At 45.7% G+C, this 17,303-nt stretch overlaps 1 protein-coding gene across 17 annotated transcripts in view; it reads left to right on the top strand.

The window, feature by feature from the left end:
- Positions 1–17,303, top strand: part of MSRA (methionine sulfoxide reductase A) — a 547,769-nt gene that overhangs the window by 403,303 nt on the left and 127,163 nt on the right. The window contains exon 6 of one of the 17 annotated variants that reach the window (XM_045461986.1): positions 3,031–3,407. The exons of 15 other annotated variants lie outside the window; for them this stretch is intronic. In XM_045461986.1, the coding sequence (XP_045317942.1) occupies positions 3,031–3,087 (57 nt within the window). In that variant the 3' untranslated portion in view covers positions 3,088–3,407. Of the gene's footprint in view, positions 1–110; positions 150–3,030; positions 3,408–17,303 lie in introns of those variants that run through there. One more of the 17 variants, XM_045461948.1, reaches the window with a different exon arrangement.

The following is a 17,303-nucleotide window of genomic DNA, read 5'->3' on the forward strand; positions in this document are numbered from 1 at the left end:
AATGGGTGATGCCCATTAACCAGCAGCAGGTCCCTTGCCTTTGGATTTTTCAGAATGGCAGCCTGTTGGTAACTCAGGCATCAAGCTCTCTTCTGTCTCTTTGCCTGCAGGAGGCTGCATCGCTAATGGGAACAGGGGAACACACACAGGTAAAACCCTGCAGGTGTCTGCCACCCCACAAAGACCAACATCAAGCTGGGGGTTGGGGGCCAAAACCAAGTCCTTGGGATTTCTACAAATGTTTGGTCAGAGTCATTCCTGTGCTTGGCCACTGCAGGAGGAAATTTCCTCTCACTTCTTTATATAGGAGTGGACTTGAGTATTAGGTCAACAAAATCAGCATTCTATAGGAAGTTTTAGTGTGGATTTTCAGACGGGGGCGGTTACTAACACAGGTTCCTACTTAATAATAGTATTTACCGGGGCGCCTGGGTGACTCAGTTGGTTAAGCGTCCGACTTCAGCTCAGGTCACGATCTCGCGGTCCGTGAGTTCGAGCCCCGCGTTGGGCTCTGGGCTGATGGCTCAGAGCCTGGAGCCTGCTTCCGATTCTGTGTCTCCCTCTCTCTCTGCCCCTCCCCCATTCATGGTCTGTTTCTCTCTGTCCCCAAAAAAATAAACGTTAAAAAAAAAATAATAGTATTTACCGCTCCCCACCCCCCCCCCCCCCCCGCCCCAGTCAGATTAAGGCCGTGCTTCTGAAGGGCCCTGGAATGATTATGTCTTCCTGGAACTTGACTTGATTTGTTCTGGCTTCTGTTAGTGACATCCCTTTCTGGGTTGCAGACTTACACTTCCGATGGCCTCAGCAGCCCATTGGTGCTTAGCAGATAGATCATCTATTCCTTTAACTGAATCATTTGGCAAACATTAGGGCAACTTGTACACATAAGATGATGTATTCCTTAGGGCATTGATGTTTCTGGCATGGTTTGGGGGGATCCTCATAGCCCTCACTCCTACAGTCTGACCAGGAATAGCAAAAGCGTCTTGGCTTGCTTAACAGCAAGACACCTTCAGGACTGCACCTACCTTTCTAGTCAGGTGCATAACCAGGGGCAGTATAGCAATGTTAGTATCACGGGTTCTGCTGTTATATGGTCTGGGCTCAAATCTCTGCTGGGCCACTTAGTATGTGCTCTTCAGTGTCACATGTTCCTTCTCTACTCAGCCTGACTTACCCAGTCTGTAAAATGAGGACAACTATAGCACCTGCCTTCTAGGATTTGGTAAACAGTATATAAGTTATTCCATGTAAATTACAGAAGAACAGCCTGATACACAATAAGTACTCAATGCATATTAGCTATTATGGAGCACTTCAAACCCCAAGGAAATCCTATTTTTCACTTTATTGGAATTTTAAACCAGTTTTAGCTTTATATCAACTTTGATTGAGGTTAGAGTTGTCAACTCTTATAACTACCAGCATTCTGTGTTTGTATACAATGAGCTGGAATAAGCCAAGTGCTGAATATATTAAGGCAAATAATCAAAAGTCCTTTTCCTTAAAGATATCATATTCTAGTGGAATCAGATATTCCTGGGGTTAGCCACAAGCAATATGGAGGTGCCTTCTTCACTGTATCATTGCACGTGGGTTTAAAAAAAAAAAGACTTTTCTGAAACTTTGAAAAAGAAGTAGAAAGGTGTGGGGCTCAAGAGGACTGAGTCTAAGCCCAAATTTATTCACTGTGAGATCATGGGTAAGCCTTTCAAGCTTTCTGGATCTGACTTGGGTTCCTCATCTGTAAAATGGGGCTACAAAGTTATGCCTTAACTTCTAGTGACAGTTCATGTTATGCAGCTGTGTGAAAGGTCCATGGTGATCCATCTTACTGAAACTAATGATCACAACATTGTTTTGGGGAATAATTCACCTACTATACAGGTGGACCCAGCCAGAGGGTAAAAACCAGGCCAGTTTGCCTGCATGGTTTTACATTAATTACATTTGACATTCTTGGCTGGCAAAATCCCAAACCTGAAGGTGGCCTGAATCCCCTTTAAGGAGATTTCTGCCAGCATCTATGTGGGGCCTCTGATTTGAAGCACAGTTTGACCTATTAAGAACCAGATTCTCTGATAATACTAGTAGCAATGTTTTTCCATTAGCAGATATTGATTCTTTGTTCACTTCGGCAAAAGTTTATTACAGTAACAGTAAAGGACTCTGTTAGAAGGTATGGTTTCTCTGTATCCTTTGGATGGGTGAAAAATGGGGCTGGGGGTAAATGAGGTAAGGAATGCAGATATTTTTACCCAGAAATGCACTCTGCACTTACAACCTTTTGGGTTTGCATCTACCCAGCAAGATATAGTACCAAAATGTCTCATGGAGACCCCTGGAGGCCTGTGAACTGGAGCTAGGGGACAGCAGGCAATGTGTGCCTTTCAGAACACTGGGCCAACTGATTTCAGGCTCTGAAATCAGATTTGAGCGTCTGCTGAGTCTCTCTGGGTGGCTTTAATTATGGCAAGTTCACAGGGCAAACTCCTGCTGCCAAAACGCCTTTTCAAAGGAGGGTCATGAATACCAAAGTGCTGGGTGAGGAGGGGGTTCAGAGTCTCCCAAGGGCCAACCAGCTGGACGCCGCTTAACACAGACCCCAGGAATAAGTTTCCTGGCAGCGCTGGCACTTGTGGTCCAGGAGGGTCTCGGTTTGAACTTGGGCAGTGGCAGCATGCATGTGACCCCCACACTGGGAGTGCTGGCCCCAGCACAGAAGCTTCTAATCAGCAACACCTGCTCAGGGTGAAAGGCTGTGGGTGGCCGGGCCAGCAGATATCTTTATCAGTGACTGAATGTTGGCAGAGGAGCTCCGCTGGTTTTTGAGAGCACAGAGCATAATGGGAAAGAAAGAGCTATGGCTCAGGATCCAGGAGCCCTGGGTTCTAGTCTCAGATCTGCCAGGAGCCAGCTGCATGGTTTTCTACTCTGGGCCTTGGTTTCTTCCCATATGAAAGCTGGCAGTGGGGGTAGATCACTCATGGGCCCTGATGTTGTGAAGCTCCATGTTCTGGATTCTAGGGGACTGCAGAGAAGAGCAGATGTGGAAAAGCAGTCACCCGGCGAGAGATTCCTTAAATGAGCAGCTGCCTTAAAGGAGTATCTACTAGGGAGCCCTGGAGTCAGACACCATGGCACCCCCAGAAACTAGGGGGCCTGGCACCTCACCCATCTGTAGCAGTCTCTCGGTCTCTGTGAGCCATGAGGGACTTTCTGATCAGGGTGGCAACGCTGGAGACCTCACCATATTGGCTCCTGACATCCTCCTCAGCAGCTCAAGGTTCATACTTTCATAGAGACCACACACTAGCCCAGTGGTTCTCAAAGCATGGGCCCACAGCAGCATCATTTGGGAACTTATTAAAAATGCAAATTCTTCTTTTTAAACGTTTGTTTATTTTGAGGGCGTATGGGGCAGAGTGAGAGGGAGGGAGAGAGAGAATCCTGAGCAGGCTCCACATTGTCAGCACAGAGCCTGATGCGAAACCAAGAGTTGGATGCTTAACCAACTAAGCCACCCCTTTAAATGTAAATTCTTGGGCCCCACCCCAGATCTACTGATGCAGAAACCCCGGGGATGGGCCTAGCAATCAGTTTAACAAGCCCTATAAGTGATCCCAGGGAGGCCAAAGTTAGATTACTACTGTACCAGCCCAGCCCTGTAGTTTGAGAACCATTGTGTGTGTGTGTGTTTCTCTCTTATGTAAAACTGGATTGCAATACTAAGACAACCCTGTAAGAATAAAGATACTTTGAAAAATTACCTATAGCCCTCTGCCCCACTGTTTTTATCTTTCTGAGTTTTCTTTTGTCTTTGTCCATTTGCATACGTCGTTTTTACATGGATGACATTATATACTTTTTTGTGCTAGACTTTTTCCACAACATTATTAGTACTTTTTTCCCCACATTACTTTGTAACCTTCATACTTGTCGTTTTCAGTGAGTGCAAAACACTTCCTTCATGTGACTGGCTTTACATGCTTGACCACCTGTCCCTAGACATTTGGCAACTTGCTGCTTTCCACTATTGGAGAAGCTGCCCGCCTGTCCAGGGAGAAGTCAGCTTCTGGGGCATTGTACTTGACCTCCTGTTAGCTCAGCATCTGACCTTTCTGTAAGTCCTCAACGTGAGATTATCAGAAAAAGGCTACTTAATGGAAAAAGCAACAAGAAACCCAGAACAGATACTAAATCTGCAGTGATGTATCACAACGGCAATTCTCCTGAGTTTTGTTAACCTGAGTAGCTTCTCATGTCACTCGCAGGTGGCATCAGCACGGGGGGCATGGTGTCGGGGTGGAGATGGGAGCTTCTCCTGCTCTGACGGGCTAGAAGCCTGTGGCCTTGCCCTGTGCCAGGCCTGCTGTCGGTCATTTCCTGACCATCCTGGTCCCCAGCAGGAAGGCCCCTCCTTCTTTCTTGGGCTGCCTCCACCTTCTCCCTCTTCCACACCTGTGCACCCTCTTGTTTCCTTCTTGCTCCCAGCCTGGTATAGTCCTTTTGGAGTCCGAAACACGTAGCTTGACCGGCATGGCCCCTAGTGGTAGTCCCTTTGTTGTGACAAACCCACTGATCATTCTTCGGCCGTATAAATAATACTGTATCTTATTAAAAGTGATTTTGTTAGAATAAATCCGTGGATGCGGGATTGCCAGGTCTAAGAGAAATCCTTAGGGTATCTTTTGTGAAATCGGCTGTTCTGTGAGTGCCGGTCTCCATTTATGTCCAGTCAGCAGCTGCGCATTACTCCTCGTGATGTAGCAAAGTAGGTTCTTTCTTATTTGGCTCACAGATCACAAACTGAATTCAGATGCCTAGAAGGGGCAGGCTGGTACCATAATTTTCGACTGGGCCAGTCCATAGGAAAGAGCGGGCCTATAACGAACTGGAGAGCCCACCTAACCTGAAAGCATTCATGTGCACTGGGGGGAGAAAAGTTCCAGTGAAAAAAGACACATGATGGAGAATGCTGGTTTCGACCTTGATTTTGGTCTCTCTCTTCAGTTTCCTCTGCCTTGCATCTCCCAGCATGTTCCAGCCGTAACTGGGCCGTGCTTGCTCTTGGCTTGCTTTGGGTTCTATTGGGTCTTGTTTCCCTGCTTAGAATGTGTCCTTCTCCTTTGTCTGTGGATATGAGTCTTCATGATTTAAGACTCAGCTAGAAGGGTCACCTCCTGCCAGAAGCATTTCCAGAACAATGTCTACAGGGCTCGGAAGAGGCCTGGCCTTTTGCATGGGCAACTGGAGAAAACACTCCCTGCACTGTGTATGGAAGGTCAGGCCACAGGGCATGAACCTCACTTCCCTTTGACGGCATTGTTAGTATTCAGTTTTGCAACTGCTTTCTTTAAGGCTATTCCAAGGGACCTATATAATACATTGATGGTATGGCCCTTTCCTGTGCAGCTATCCTGGTTAGCCCATGCCGGTTGAAATGCCCTGGATTCTTGACCCTCCTAGGGACAGCTCAGGATGGTAAAATGCAATTACATGTGGCCTACATTTCTTTCCTTTTCTAGACTAAAGACTGTGTTTTTTTCATCTCTGTCTCCAGAAACCAGAAAGATGCTTGACTCACAATACATACTTGGTAATTTTTTGTTTGGATGGATGGATGGATGGATGGATGGATGGATGGATGGATGTCCTGTATCTGCCTGCCCTATGGCCCCTGAAAGGATGCTGGGATGGCATCTTCTGCAGTGGGTCTCTCCCCAGCCTCTCCCTTGCTCAGCTTTCCCGCCTTTGTCCTCCTTTCTTCCCACCTCCCTCTGGCCCATGCTCATCTTCCAGCTTTACTTTGGTATAAGATTTTTTTTTCTCCCTCCTTCCTTTTCTCTTGGATCCACCCTCTTCCTAACATAGAACAGTTCATTCCCTCCCGTCTTTAGCTTTTTTTGCCCTGACCAAATAAATCGTCAGCAGGTGTTTTGTTTAGGGCTCATTTCCAGAGCCTCAGAAAGGAAGTGGCCTGAGTTGCAGAATTCCTGGAACATTTCAGAAGAGTGGGGAGGAAGGGGGCCATGAGGCTTCTTCCATCCTGGAGCTGGGTCTGTCACACTGGTCCCTCTCCAGAGCGTTTCCACCACCCTTCTTCACATTGGAGTCAGGCCCACGAGCTGTCCTGGAGGCCAGGCTGGTAGGTGGGAACACGCTTGCTCCCACCCCTGGGGCTAGATGCTGTAGGTTCTGGCATCCTTTCTGCAGTTGCTAATCGAACCACCAAGGGGAACAACTTGCCCCACCCTCCCTGTAATGATCGAGGTACTAGATTCTGTTCCACCCTGCAGTGTTAAAGCAGAGCCAGGGCAGACCCTCAGGAAGCTAATGAGACCCATGCTTTTCCTTAGAGATCTAGGAACTATTTCAGAGAGCTCTGAAAATAGGACCATCCCTGGGGGCTGGAAAAATCACCCTGGGTTATTCTGCTTCCTGCCCCACCTCAGGTACTGCCATTGTTGTGATCCTAGATGCCCAGGGCAGACCTGCAGGGCCCAGATCACCAATAGGTAACTGAAGAAGTAACATGTAATTGGAGAATAGTAATGCTGAGAACCACTTCATTCTGTGAGATAGGGGTCTCTCTGCCTACACTATAGTTGAGGAAACTGAGGCCCAACGAGATTAAGTGGCCTGCAGTGACCGTTGGACTAGGACAAGAACTGTTGTATATTACTTGGTTGTGGGTTTTTATTTTCACTCCAACAGATGGAGCAACCTCTTTCCCCTCCTTTGGCTGCTTCTGCAAGTCACTGAACACTGCCAGCAATCAGGAGCCTTTGGACTAGGAGACAGCTCTGCCCATATGCATCCCCTCCCCTGCGTTGTGGTTCTCTCGTGTCTTTAAGCTAAGAGTCCAGGGCCATGCCTCCTTACTCTTTATCCCTCGACCCACACTGGTTTTGAGGAGATGCTTGTCACCAAAGTCTCCCATGAACTGCTTTTAGTGCCAAGACCCACTGGTAGCAGCTGACGTAGAGGCTTAGCTTGACCTGGGAGGGTGGCACACCTTGAGTGCCGATTTGCAAAATGACCAGAGGCTGTCATTCCACACCTGCCTCTCATTTGGAGACCTGGAAAAGAGTTGTGAAGGTGGTGCCAGGAGAGGGCTTTGCCAAAGCATCTCATGAAAATCTGGCCAGTGGGCCTTTGGGGGCCACTAGCCACATTTTCATATGGCAAACATCTCAGCTCTTTTTTTCATATTTGGCAGCTGGCAAAGGTCTTGAGGGGGTCATTCAAGGGCTGGAATGGTATTTCTTCTTTTTAAGTAGATACACCCTCCCAGTCATAGAAGACAAAGCCATGCTTGGAAGAGGTCCAACTCTGCCACCAACAAGCTGTTAGTACAGACTGAACTCACATAGTCAGCCCCCTGCTGACTTCCCTGTTCCTACCCACCTTAGATCCCACTTCCCTCCCTTCCCAGCCAACCCCCTTGTAGGTATTCAGCTTCCTAAATACATTTTCCTTCTTTAGAACTGCCGTCTTCTCCTGAGCTGCTGGGTGTGAGAATAGAATTCCCAGACCAGCCCTTTCTGAAAAGGGGAGAGGTGTGGAGCTTTCCTAGAACTATGGTAGTATCCATGAGAGAAAACTTATTTCAGTCACCTGTTCTGTGAGGCAGAATAGTCGAGCCCTGAGGTCCTCAGAGCCAGTTGATGGCTGGGTCAGAACTGTCCAGGGAAGGGTTCTTGCCAATTCTGTTGCCATCTACGAGGCAAGAGAGCTGCAGGGAATGAGGGTGGGGTTCAGGCCTCAGCAGGATTGCTTCTGTGCTGTGGGTCAAGGGAAGCTCAGCATGACAAGTAGGGTAAATGGGGTCCTGTGATGGAAAAGTGTTCTGGTTCATTTCACACAGGGTCAGTTTTTTTTTCAGTTGAGATCTATCTGACGATTAGGAATTGTATGCATTTAAGGTGTACAATTTGGTGATTTGATCTACATATATACTATGAAACGATCACCATATTCAAGCTGATTAACACATTCATCTCTTCAGATAGTTACCATTGTTTGTATGCATATGTGTATGTGTATGTGTGTGTGTAAGAGAGAGAGAGAGGGCAAGTTTTGTGGTCTATTCTAGCTCAAGCAGCTTCTGGGATCTACTGAAGCAATACCAATTTGGTTCTTGTGGCTTAAAAGGTCCCTGAAACACTTCAGCAAAATTATAGCTCCTTAATTTAGCTGCCTGTCAGTTATTTTTTTCCAGGTGGTTTAGGGTTGACAGGGAGTTTGACATTTGCAAGAATGTTTTGGAAACTGTATCAGACACCTTGAAATCAAAAGGAATATAAAGTACATTATTTCAGGAAACATGATTGGAATTATTCTTCTGACCACCCCAAGTCATACCTCTCTTCTTTCAATAATCTTCACAGACAAAGCCCAGTGATGGGTTGTAAAATTGCAGGCTACTTCTGAGCCTGGTTGCCTTTGTGAATTTCCTTCCTGATCACTGTCACCCTCATTTTGATAACTTCTGCTTTATTTATGCACCACTAAGGACAGGCATTTCTATTTTGTTTGTCAGAGCACTGTAGGATGTTACAGATGGAAAGAACTTTAGGGACCTTCTACATCTACTCACCCCAATTCCTTTCCCACGGGTGTGGAGGGCAGGAAGTGTGACTGTGTTCATGTGACTGATGCCTGCAGAGCTGAGATCCACCCCCAAATCAATGACTCTAGACCACCCATGTTTCATGAAGCTACACATTAAAATGCTAACTGTGACATTTACCTGCAATTTAGGACAGCTATGAGCCCAGAGCTTGTACCTTAAATTGAAAATGCCTGCCATGTAGGGTTGTGTCACCCTGGAGAACTATGTGACAACTCCTGTGCCCTTGTGAATGGGAGAAGTAGTAGCAGCTTGCCTTGAAACTGGAGGCTCTTCCTCTACCCCAGCCTACTTGCTCTGACTCCTGCGAATCAGTTCAAAAGCATTGCCAGGCATCTTGCCACCCACTTTGGGAATCCAAAGACTGAAAAGCCAGAATCCCTGCCCTCTGAAAAATGATGGTACAAGGTGATAAACACCCTAATGATGGTCAGTGTGGCCTCTCAAAATAGTATCTGCAGAATTGATTTGTCTAGGTGGTGATGTTCTCAACTCTGGCTGCTCATTGAGGTCACCTGTGGAATTTAAAATACTTCCTGCTCACTCCCCCACACCTATTCTGATGTTTAACTAGTCTGAGGTGGGAGCCAGACATAAACAGACTTTTTTTTTTTTTTAAGAAGCTTCCAGATATTTCCAGGATGCAACCAGGATTGATTACTGCTAGTCTATGTAGGACTCACATTTGAGTCCTATTTGGGGAACTGTTGAAAAATAAAATTATTCATGATACTTATAAAGATGGTAAGGAAGAGTTTATTCAAAGTTGGCCATTATGCAGTAGGGGAGAGAGACAGGGCTCATCTCCAAATACAACAGGAAAAAATGGGGATTTATAGCTAAAGAGCCTGGTGGGGGGTCATTGCATGGAAAATGACTAACATCAAGGGTAAACACACCCAGTAGTGTGAGGGTGATCACATATAGAGGGTGGGGGTTCCAGCTGAACTGACTTAGCATGGTTCTTGCTAAAATTGGGCAAATAGAGACGAACACAGAAGTCCAAAAGCTAGGCCTAGCTGAGAGGAGTTCAGAGCAGCCCAAATTGAGTTTGCTTGAGGAGAGAACCTGTCAGAAGGGTGGGTGGCATATCGCAGGTAGAAGGTGCCAGATGGGGGGAAAAGAGGAGGTGGGAGATGTGACAAGATGGATTTGATTTATGACTGGGGCAGGGTGGGGCAGGGGTGTGAGAAGATCAGTTCTGCAATTTTAAAAGATTATTCTCTTGTTAGGAGATCGGGAGTGCTGGCTCTCAGAGAAAGGGACTGTGTGGGCTGTGTGGCATCTGGGGTCCTCACTGGACAGTCCAGGTGGAGACTTCCAGAAGTCAGTGAAATAAAGGTCTGAAGCTGGGGATGCAGTGAAGAAGATTCAAAGGTAGGAGTGGTTAGCATTTAAAGACTGGTTGAGTGATGTGTGCACGTGTCACACACCGCAGGGGAGGTGTCCTACAAAATCAGGCGAAGGACAGAACATCAACAATTGTGGAGGGAGCTAAAGAAGAGGAACTTGCAAAGGTGGTAAGTGTAAATAGCGATGGAGGAAGACAATCATCTGTCATGGAGACCAGCAGAGGGTGGCTTTCTGGAAAAGTGTTCCTCCCTTCGTCATAACCCATTCCTCGGTGTCTATCTATGGGTATTTCAAGGAAGGTGGTGATGGAGGGACAGTCTCATGTCAATTCCTCTTAAAATTTCAAAACATAGCTGCCATTCAAGTATATTTCAGTATTGTTGCCTATTTATTAAAAATAATGATAAATGAGTATGTACTGAAACAATGGTTCTATGAGGTAAGTATTATCATCTCCAGTTTACAAGTGGAGAAGCTGGAGCTCAGAGGTGAAATAACTCACCAGAGTTTCATAGCTAAGTGCAAGAGACAATCTAGGCCTGTCTGATTCCAGACTTTTCCACTGTCTCACGTTATTTTTGCATCAATTACTTTTCTCTGATTAGTCTTTGGGAAGATGTGGACAGCAGCTAAAGAATGGGTGGGGGTGAGATAGACATGCTTGAAGCAGAAAAGAAAAAGAGATTGTCATAGGATGATGTTCGTTAGGCATATTAGAACATGACTGACAGAACCGTCCAACAGCAGAGGAACGGTTCTTTCCTTAGGAGAGATTCTCAGAAGTGGTGGCACCACTGGATCAAAGGCTGTGAACATTCACATCTGTGGGCATTCATATCCGTGTTCATAAGGGCTATAGGCTGCCCCGTGGTTTTCAAACTTTAGTGTGGATTGCAAGCACCAGGAGGGCTTATTAAATCACACCAGGTGGTTGGGAACCACCTTGAATGGACTGGGCCCTCACCCTAAAATTTGTCTAACAAGTTCCCAGATGATACCAATGATCCTGGGATTACACTTTGAAAACCGCTGGTCTAATTTAACACGTGCACGTGGTTTTATTTCCAAAACTATGGGGTGAAATGCATTTGGCTTTGGATCTCTAAACTGTGTTAGATGCCCTTCTCCAGAGGAGAATGTGATGCTCACCCTTTGAGGAGAGTCTTTTTAGGGTTTATTATTTTTTTTAACCAAGCCTTCAGAGTCTGCAGTGGCATAAACTGACCTGCAAGCTGGTTGAGCCATGCCGCTCAAATGTTAATGTGCATGTGAATCATGGGGGGGGGGGGGGGTTGGGAAAATGCAGATTCAGCCGGCCTGTGGGGGGCAGCCTGAGTTTCTGCATTTCTAGCAACTGCTGCCCTGCACAGCTGATCACCCTACGCAGCCAGGCTAGAGGATGCTCCATGGCACTGCTACCTGTGAGTTCTCATAGATTTACTGCCCACCCCCACCCCAGGGAACATTCTAGACATATGAACATCTCTGTTTGAAAGCTTGTAAGGCCAAGAAGGTAGGTGAAGCAGAGCAAATGCATCATAGTTGTCGGGTTAGCTTGAAAACAGCCTGTAAGACAGGAGAGAGTATCTCCCACTTTTCTGGTGATAAAACTGAGCCTCCAAGAGGTGAAAGAGACCTGCTCAGTGTTCAAATCTTGGTTTCTTTCCACTCCATCGAGCTCCAGATAGCACACACAACACAGCCCTCAATATTGTATTTAAGGAAAGTGGGACTTCTCAACAATTGACATTTGGAGCCAGGTAATTCTCTGTTGGGGAGTTGGGGGGCTGTCCTGTGCGTTGTAGAATGTTGAGCGGCTACCCTGATCTATCCTACCAGATGCCAGCAGCTCTCTTACCACCACCTTGCCCCAGTCACATCAACCAAAACTGTCCTCAGACGTTATCAAATGTCCCCTAGGGGACACTTGTCTCCAGTTGAGAATCACTGAACCGGAGCACTGGTTCAGATCGGTGACAGTCTGTCAGAATCACCTGGGTCGCACCCCAGACAGTCCAATTAGTGTTTCTTTGAGAAGGACCCTGTCGCTTGTAGTTTTTCAAGTTCCCCAGGTGATTTTAAATGTGTAGCCTGGCTTGAGAACCACTGCAGTAGCTTCTGAATCGAGGAGTGATGTACTTGTACCAGACATACTTTGGGTTATTTTGGAGTTGCGGTGAGAGAAGGCAGTGTAATTATAGTGTAAGGGTCAAAAAGTATATTCAGTTCCTTTTGCAATACATCATTTTAAATTTTTTTAATGCTCCTTTATTCTTAAGAGAGACAGAAAGAGAGCACAAGCAGGGGAGGGGCAGAAAGATAGGGAGACACAGAATCTGAAGCAGGCTCCAGGCTCCGAGCTGTCAGCACAGAGTCCGACACGGGGCTTGAACCCATGAACTGAGAGATCATGACCTCAGCTGAAGTCGGATGCTCAGCCGACTGAGCCACCCAGATGCCCCTGCAATATATATTTTTTAAAGTAGTTATTGGGCGCTAAAAACCCATGGAATTAATTTATCAATGTTTGTGTTTTCCTATCTTCCTAACTTTTTTGTTACTGCTTCAGTAATCCCATTATTCTCTTTAAAAAAAAGTGTTTGTGGGGGGGGGGGGGGGGAGGGGGAGTATAAGAGTCCAGACAGATTTCCTTCCTAATGTGTCTTTTCTCTTCCTGCTACTTCCTGGGATGGGTTGGAGGAGCCCCTGCACCCCCTCGTCTGCCTGCCTATCTCCTCCCCAGTCATCTGGCTTTGTTGCTTGATTAACCTTCCTCAGCATCCTGGCACTTCTTTTTTCGGAAAATTTTTATTCCCCGCGCCCCACCCCCAGAAGTCTTTTTTCAGAAGACTTAACTGATTCCCATTGCCAACAACCGGACACTTTTGCCTGAAATTCAAGGTCATTCACAGTGTACCCCTGTGTGCACACCTCAGCTCAAGCCAGGCAGGTTCAGGTGCTCTGACTCCCCCATACCTGCTCCTAAGGTTTGCTCACATTGTCCTTCCTGCTGCAGGCTGGCTAGTTACCACCTCTGCTGTATCCACTGGTCAAATGGAGTCTCTCTCTCTCCTCTATATTCCTGTGGTACCTGGCTGGGCCACTTTCAGAATTTCTCTGACTTGGAGACTGCTCTGGGCCTGTGTGTTCAGGATAGTGCTCCACAAAGGGTCTTGCTGTGAGGAAACACAGGCATCCATCCATGTGGAGGGAGGGTGTCCAGGTTGAGTCAAGGGGGGTCCTTCTATGGTCATGTGTTGGCAGTCTTCTGTTTCCTTGTGCAAAATCGAGGGCATGACAATCATCTGGTTAATGGGTCCATCAAGGACAGATGACCAGCCAGACTAGTCTGGTTAGCTGTCAGCTCTGATCAGGCTCATCCATTAGGGTTCTTGCCTTTTGGGTCTCATGGCCCAGCTCCTGCTTGCTTTCCCCACCCACTCAGGAAGCCAGGGACATCCCTGTGAGTGCTGAGGTCACCGCAGAAAGCAAAATGAAAACTTCTACTTAGATCACATTGTTATACATCTAACCATTTGTCACATGATGATTTGGGAAACTTCTTAGATGCTTATCAAAGCAAAGTCATAATTACAACAATGAAATAACACCTTACATTTGTTTTATGAACTGTGGTTATCAGTTTTGTACATATTACCTTACTTGAGCCTTTGAAGAGGTGTGGACGTACATTAACTCCATTTAAAAGATAAAGAAATGAAGGATATAAAATTATATTTTAAAAACAGTATGAGGTATTGTGCTCTGAGGTTTTTTTTTTAGTGTTTATTTATTTTTGAGAGAAAGAGAGAGACAGAATGCAAAGCAGGCTCCAGGCTCTGAACTATCAGCACAAAGCCTGATGCGAGGCTTGAGCTCACGGACCACGAAATCGTGACCTGAACTGAAGTTGGACACTTAACCAACTGATCTTTTAAAGGTGCATCCTATTCATTCTCAAATGTAGCTCATGTTCTGGGACTTCAAAAAGCAAAAACAGAGGGAAGTATTTCTTGAATTTACTTATATTTTAACTCCATAATAATAACACTTTAAAAAAATGTTTAGCCTAATTTTGCATTTCACTTTTATTTTCCCCTGAAACCTTTAAATCATCCATAACACAGCCCAGCTTAACCCAGTTAGAAAAGAGGTTTATTCCTCATTGTTGTGACTGAAAACCTAGATTCCAGTCCTGCTCTGACACGTAGCTCTCTTTTTTGCTCTTGGCAACTTCTGGTTTCTTCATCTGAAAATGGGCATGATTCTTTATATTGGCCCTGTCTGGGGGAAGTTACTCTGCTTTGTGAGGCATCTTAGGCACTGCCTGGGACACAGCAGACAATTGTAGGTATTTGTAGCATTCTAGATGATAAAAACCAAAATCGTATCTTTAATTAGAACGCTGTTAAAATGTTTTTCATCACTCATTGATGATTCTGTGGGAATTTTACTAATTGTAAATCCAGTGAGTCCAAGAAAGTTTGCTGGAGATCATGTAAAGCCAATGCTGATGTGACACGGGTGAGGACACTGTGTTCAGAAGAGGCGGGTGTGTCCCCAGGGCCACACTTCTGATCTCTGGCTAACCATGCTTAGAGGTCCATTCTGCTATGTGACCACACCTACCACGTCTGTCACCCACTGTCCCAGCCTGATGTGCCCTTGAGTCCAGGAAGACTGATTCACAGCCTTATTTGTTCATGGCTTCATTTGTCCCACGTGAAAGGAAGTGACAGAACAGTGAGTGGGAAGATGGTGATGTCTTTAAAATACTGCATTCCACTTACTAAGGACTTGGGTCGCTGGCCTAGTTTTGCTAGAGTGCTATTCATGCAGTGAACATTTCCTGATCTATAGAAACGTCTGAAACATTTCTCTACATTTCTAAAAATTGGTGTTTTAGGCTTAGTTTTGAGGCTCTCAGGATTAAAAGAACTCACTGCATGAACATGGAGCAGTCCGAAAACAAGGATCACAGCCTCCCCTGTTGGTTTTGAGGCAGAAGGTTCACCTCTGTGAAGGGAGGGAGACTGTGAGGACTGGCCTTTCTGTGTGATGATGACAGCTGATCTGAGACCTTCAGAACCAGGGAGAGGGGAATGAAGATGTACCATCTAGGCTGGCCACAGCTCAATGGACAGACATGTGTCTGCTTTGCCCTTAAATTTCAGCAGCCTGTATGGCAGGCTTCCTTACACATCAAATGGTGCTGATACCTCCCACACCTGTCTGAATTGTGAATGTGAGAAGAGACAGTACAGGCCAACCCCCTCCTTTTATAGCCCAAGAAGTGGTCAGCGAGAAAGGGAAGGTGGCTTCCTCTAGACCTTGAGGATGGTCAGTGTCAAAGCCCGTGTCAAAGCTGGGCCCTGAGCTAAGCCCTGCCCCCAGCTCAGTGTCCCTCCCTGCCAGTGCCTACCTCCAACCTTCTCTTGAGCTCTACTTTCCACCCTCACCTCCCACTTCCTTCCTCTCGCTGGATCTGGCCATGATGTTTTTTTTGGTTATTAGTAAATATGCTCAGTAGCCAAGTATTCTCTGTAGTGAAAAATTAATCTGGTGGTGAAGTATGTCACTGTGAATATACTTTAGCCTTTAATCAGTGGTGTGGCTCATGGCCATCACCTTACCCCTCAGTTTTTTCACCTGTGGTGTCGGGAGAGTTGAATTAGCTGACCTCAAAGGAACATTCCTATAGTAGAGAAATGTTCTGTAATTCCAAAGCCCTGAGCCCTGGCCATAGCTATTCCCAAGTCCTGGGAGAATTGGGGGAAAAACAGAAAGCAGAGGCTCCCCCCCTCCAACCTCATTCCAGGGTTTCCATCCACCGTGTCAAGAGGAGTTAAAGGCCCCTCCTTTCTTCTTTTAGAGCAGATGCAACTACAGCTTGAGGTTTGTTTCCTTGCCATTGGTCAGGCTTTATTTTACATTTCTCTGCATTATTTTTCCATTGAACTTGCCATAATGGAGTTTTTCAGACTTCAACCTAAAGTTATTGTAGCAAGTATGGCTTTATAGCTGGGAGACATTTCTTGGCTTTAAATGGAGGCGAGTCTTGTATTCTAGACAAAAGCATGCCACCTTGAAGGGGAGTGGCACAATAATTCCGTGCCTGACACACGGTCACTGTGTGACAGTATCGTGACCAGCACCTGGGTATTATAGATACGCAACCACTTGGCAGTTGTATAGACATGGACAATGTAGTTCTAGATGACAGAATGTATATGGAAACATTGTGTATATTTGATTTTAGCATGGGTATTATAAATATTCAGGACTGGCTAGTATGTAGCCATCCTGTATTGTTTATGACCTGCACAGGAGCAACATGAATCTCTACCTGTGTAGTTAGCACATGGGTAGCACACATGTGCCATGAAAAACTATATGATAACAGGTGAGCAGATAGGTGTGTTGGATCAAGACAGCTTTGTGACTGGCCCCTGAACATCATGTGTGCCTTTCTATATGGTTACTATGCATGTCATGTATAGGGCTGGCGTGAAGGTGCCATGTGAGTGGTTATATGGTCTGCAGGCAACCTAATGTATGCATGGCCACAGGGCCAGCCCACAGGCTTGTGTCATTTGGGCTTTCTGCAACTGGTGGTGAAGTAAATGGCAGATGGGAGCGACCCTAAGACAACACATCTAGTGTTTGCATTGGGTTTCTGGTGATTTGATAGGAACTATTAGCTAGATGGCATTTGCATCTTGTATATTTATAATTATATTTAAATATCTTACCAGTCTCTTTATCTTCCTTGTTATGATAAGTTTTTCTCATTGACCTTTCCAAAACTAAAAGAGATTGTTCAATGCTTTTATTGTAGAGAAACCAGATTTAACACTATGTATCTGTATTTTTGGTAGCCAGAAGCCTGTGGTCCCCCAAGAGAATAGTTTGTATTTTCAAAGGAGCTATCCCAAAGTATCAGACCCTTTACCAACACAGGGGTGTGAAACCATAAATAGTGCTTTCCGCTCTTTCCAACTCATCCCTGCTTTACAGTCCAAAAAAGGGGATAAATCATATATTAACCATAAAAATTTTCTTATCACAGTAGGATTTCCAAAATAATTATGTAAGTTTTCTCATTTGAATAGCACATTTTATTTCTGAAGTCCCTTGATATATATTATCTGATTGATTCTCTGAGAAGCCTTGTTAGACTGGCAGAATTCTTACATCCATTTTATAGAAGGGGAATCCAAGGCTCAGAAAGGCTGTGCAACTTCCCCAAAGTCACACAGCTGCTAGGAGATAGAGCCATTTCCACAGTCAGTTTGTTTTCTACACCTCCATT

Source organism: Leopardus geoffroyi, chromosome B1 (assembly GCF_018350155.1).
Source record: "Leopardus geoffroyi isolate Oge1 chromosome B1, O.geoffroyi_Oge1_pat1.0, whole genome shotgun sequence".
NCBI lineage: Eukaryota > Metazoa > Chordata > Mammalia > Carnivora > Felidae > Leopardus > Leopardus geoffroyi.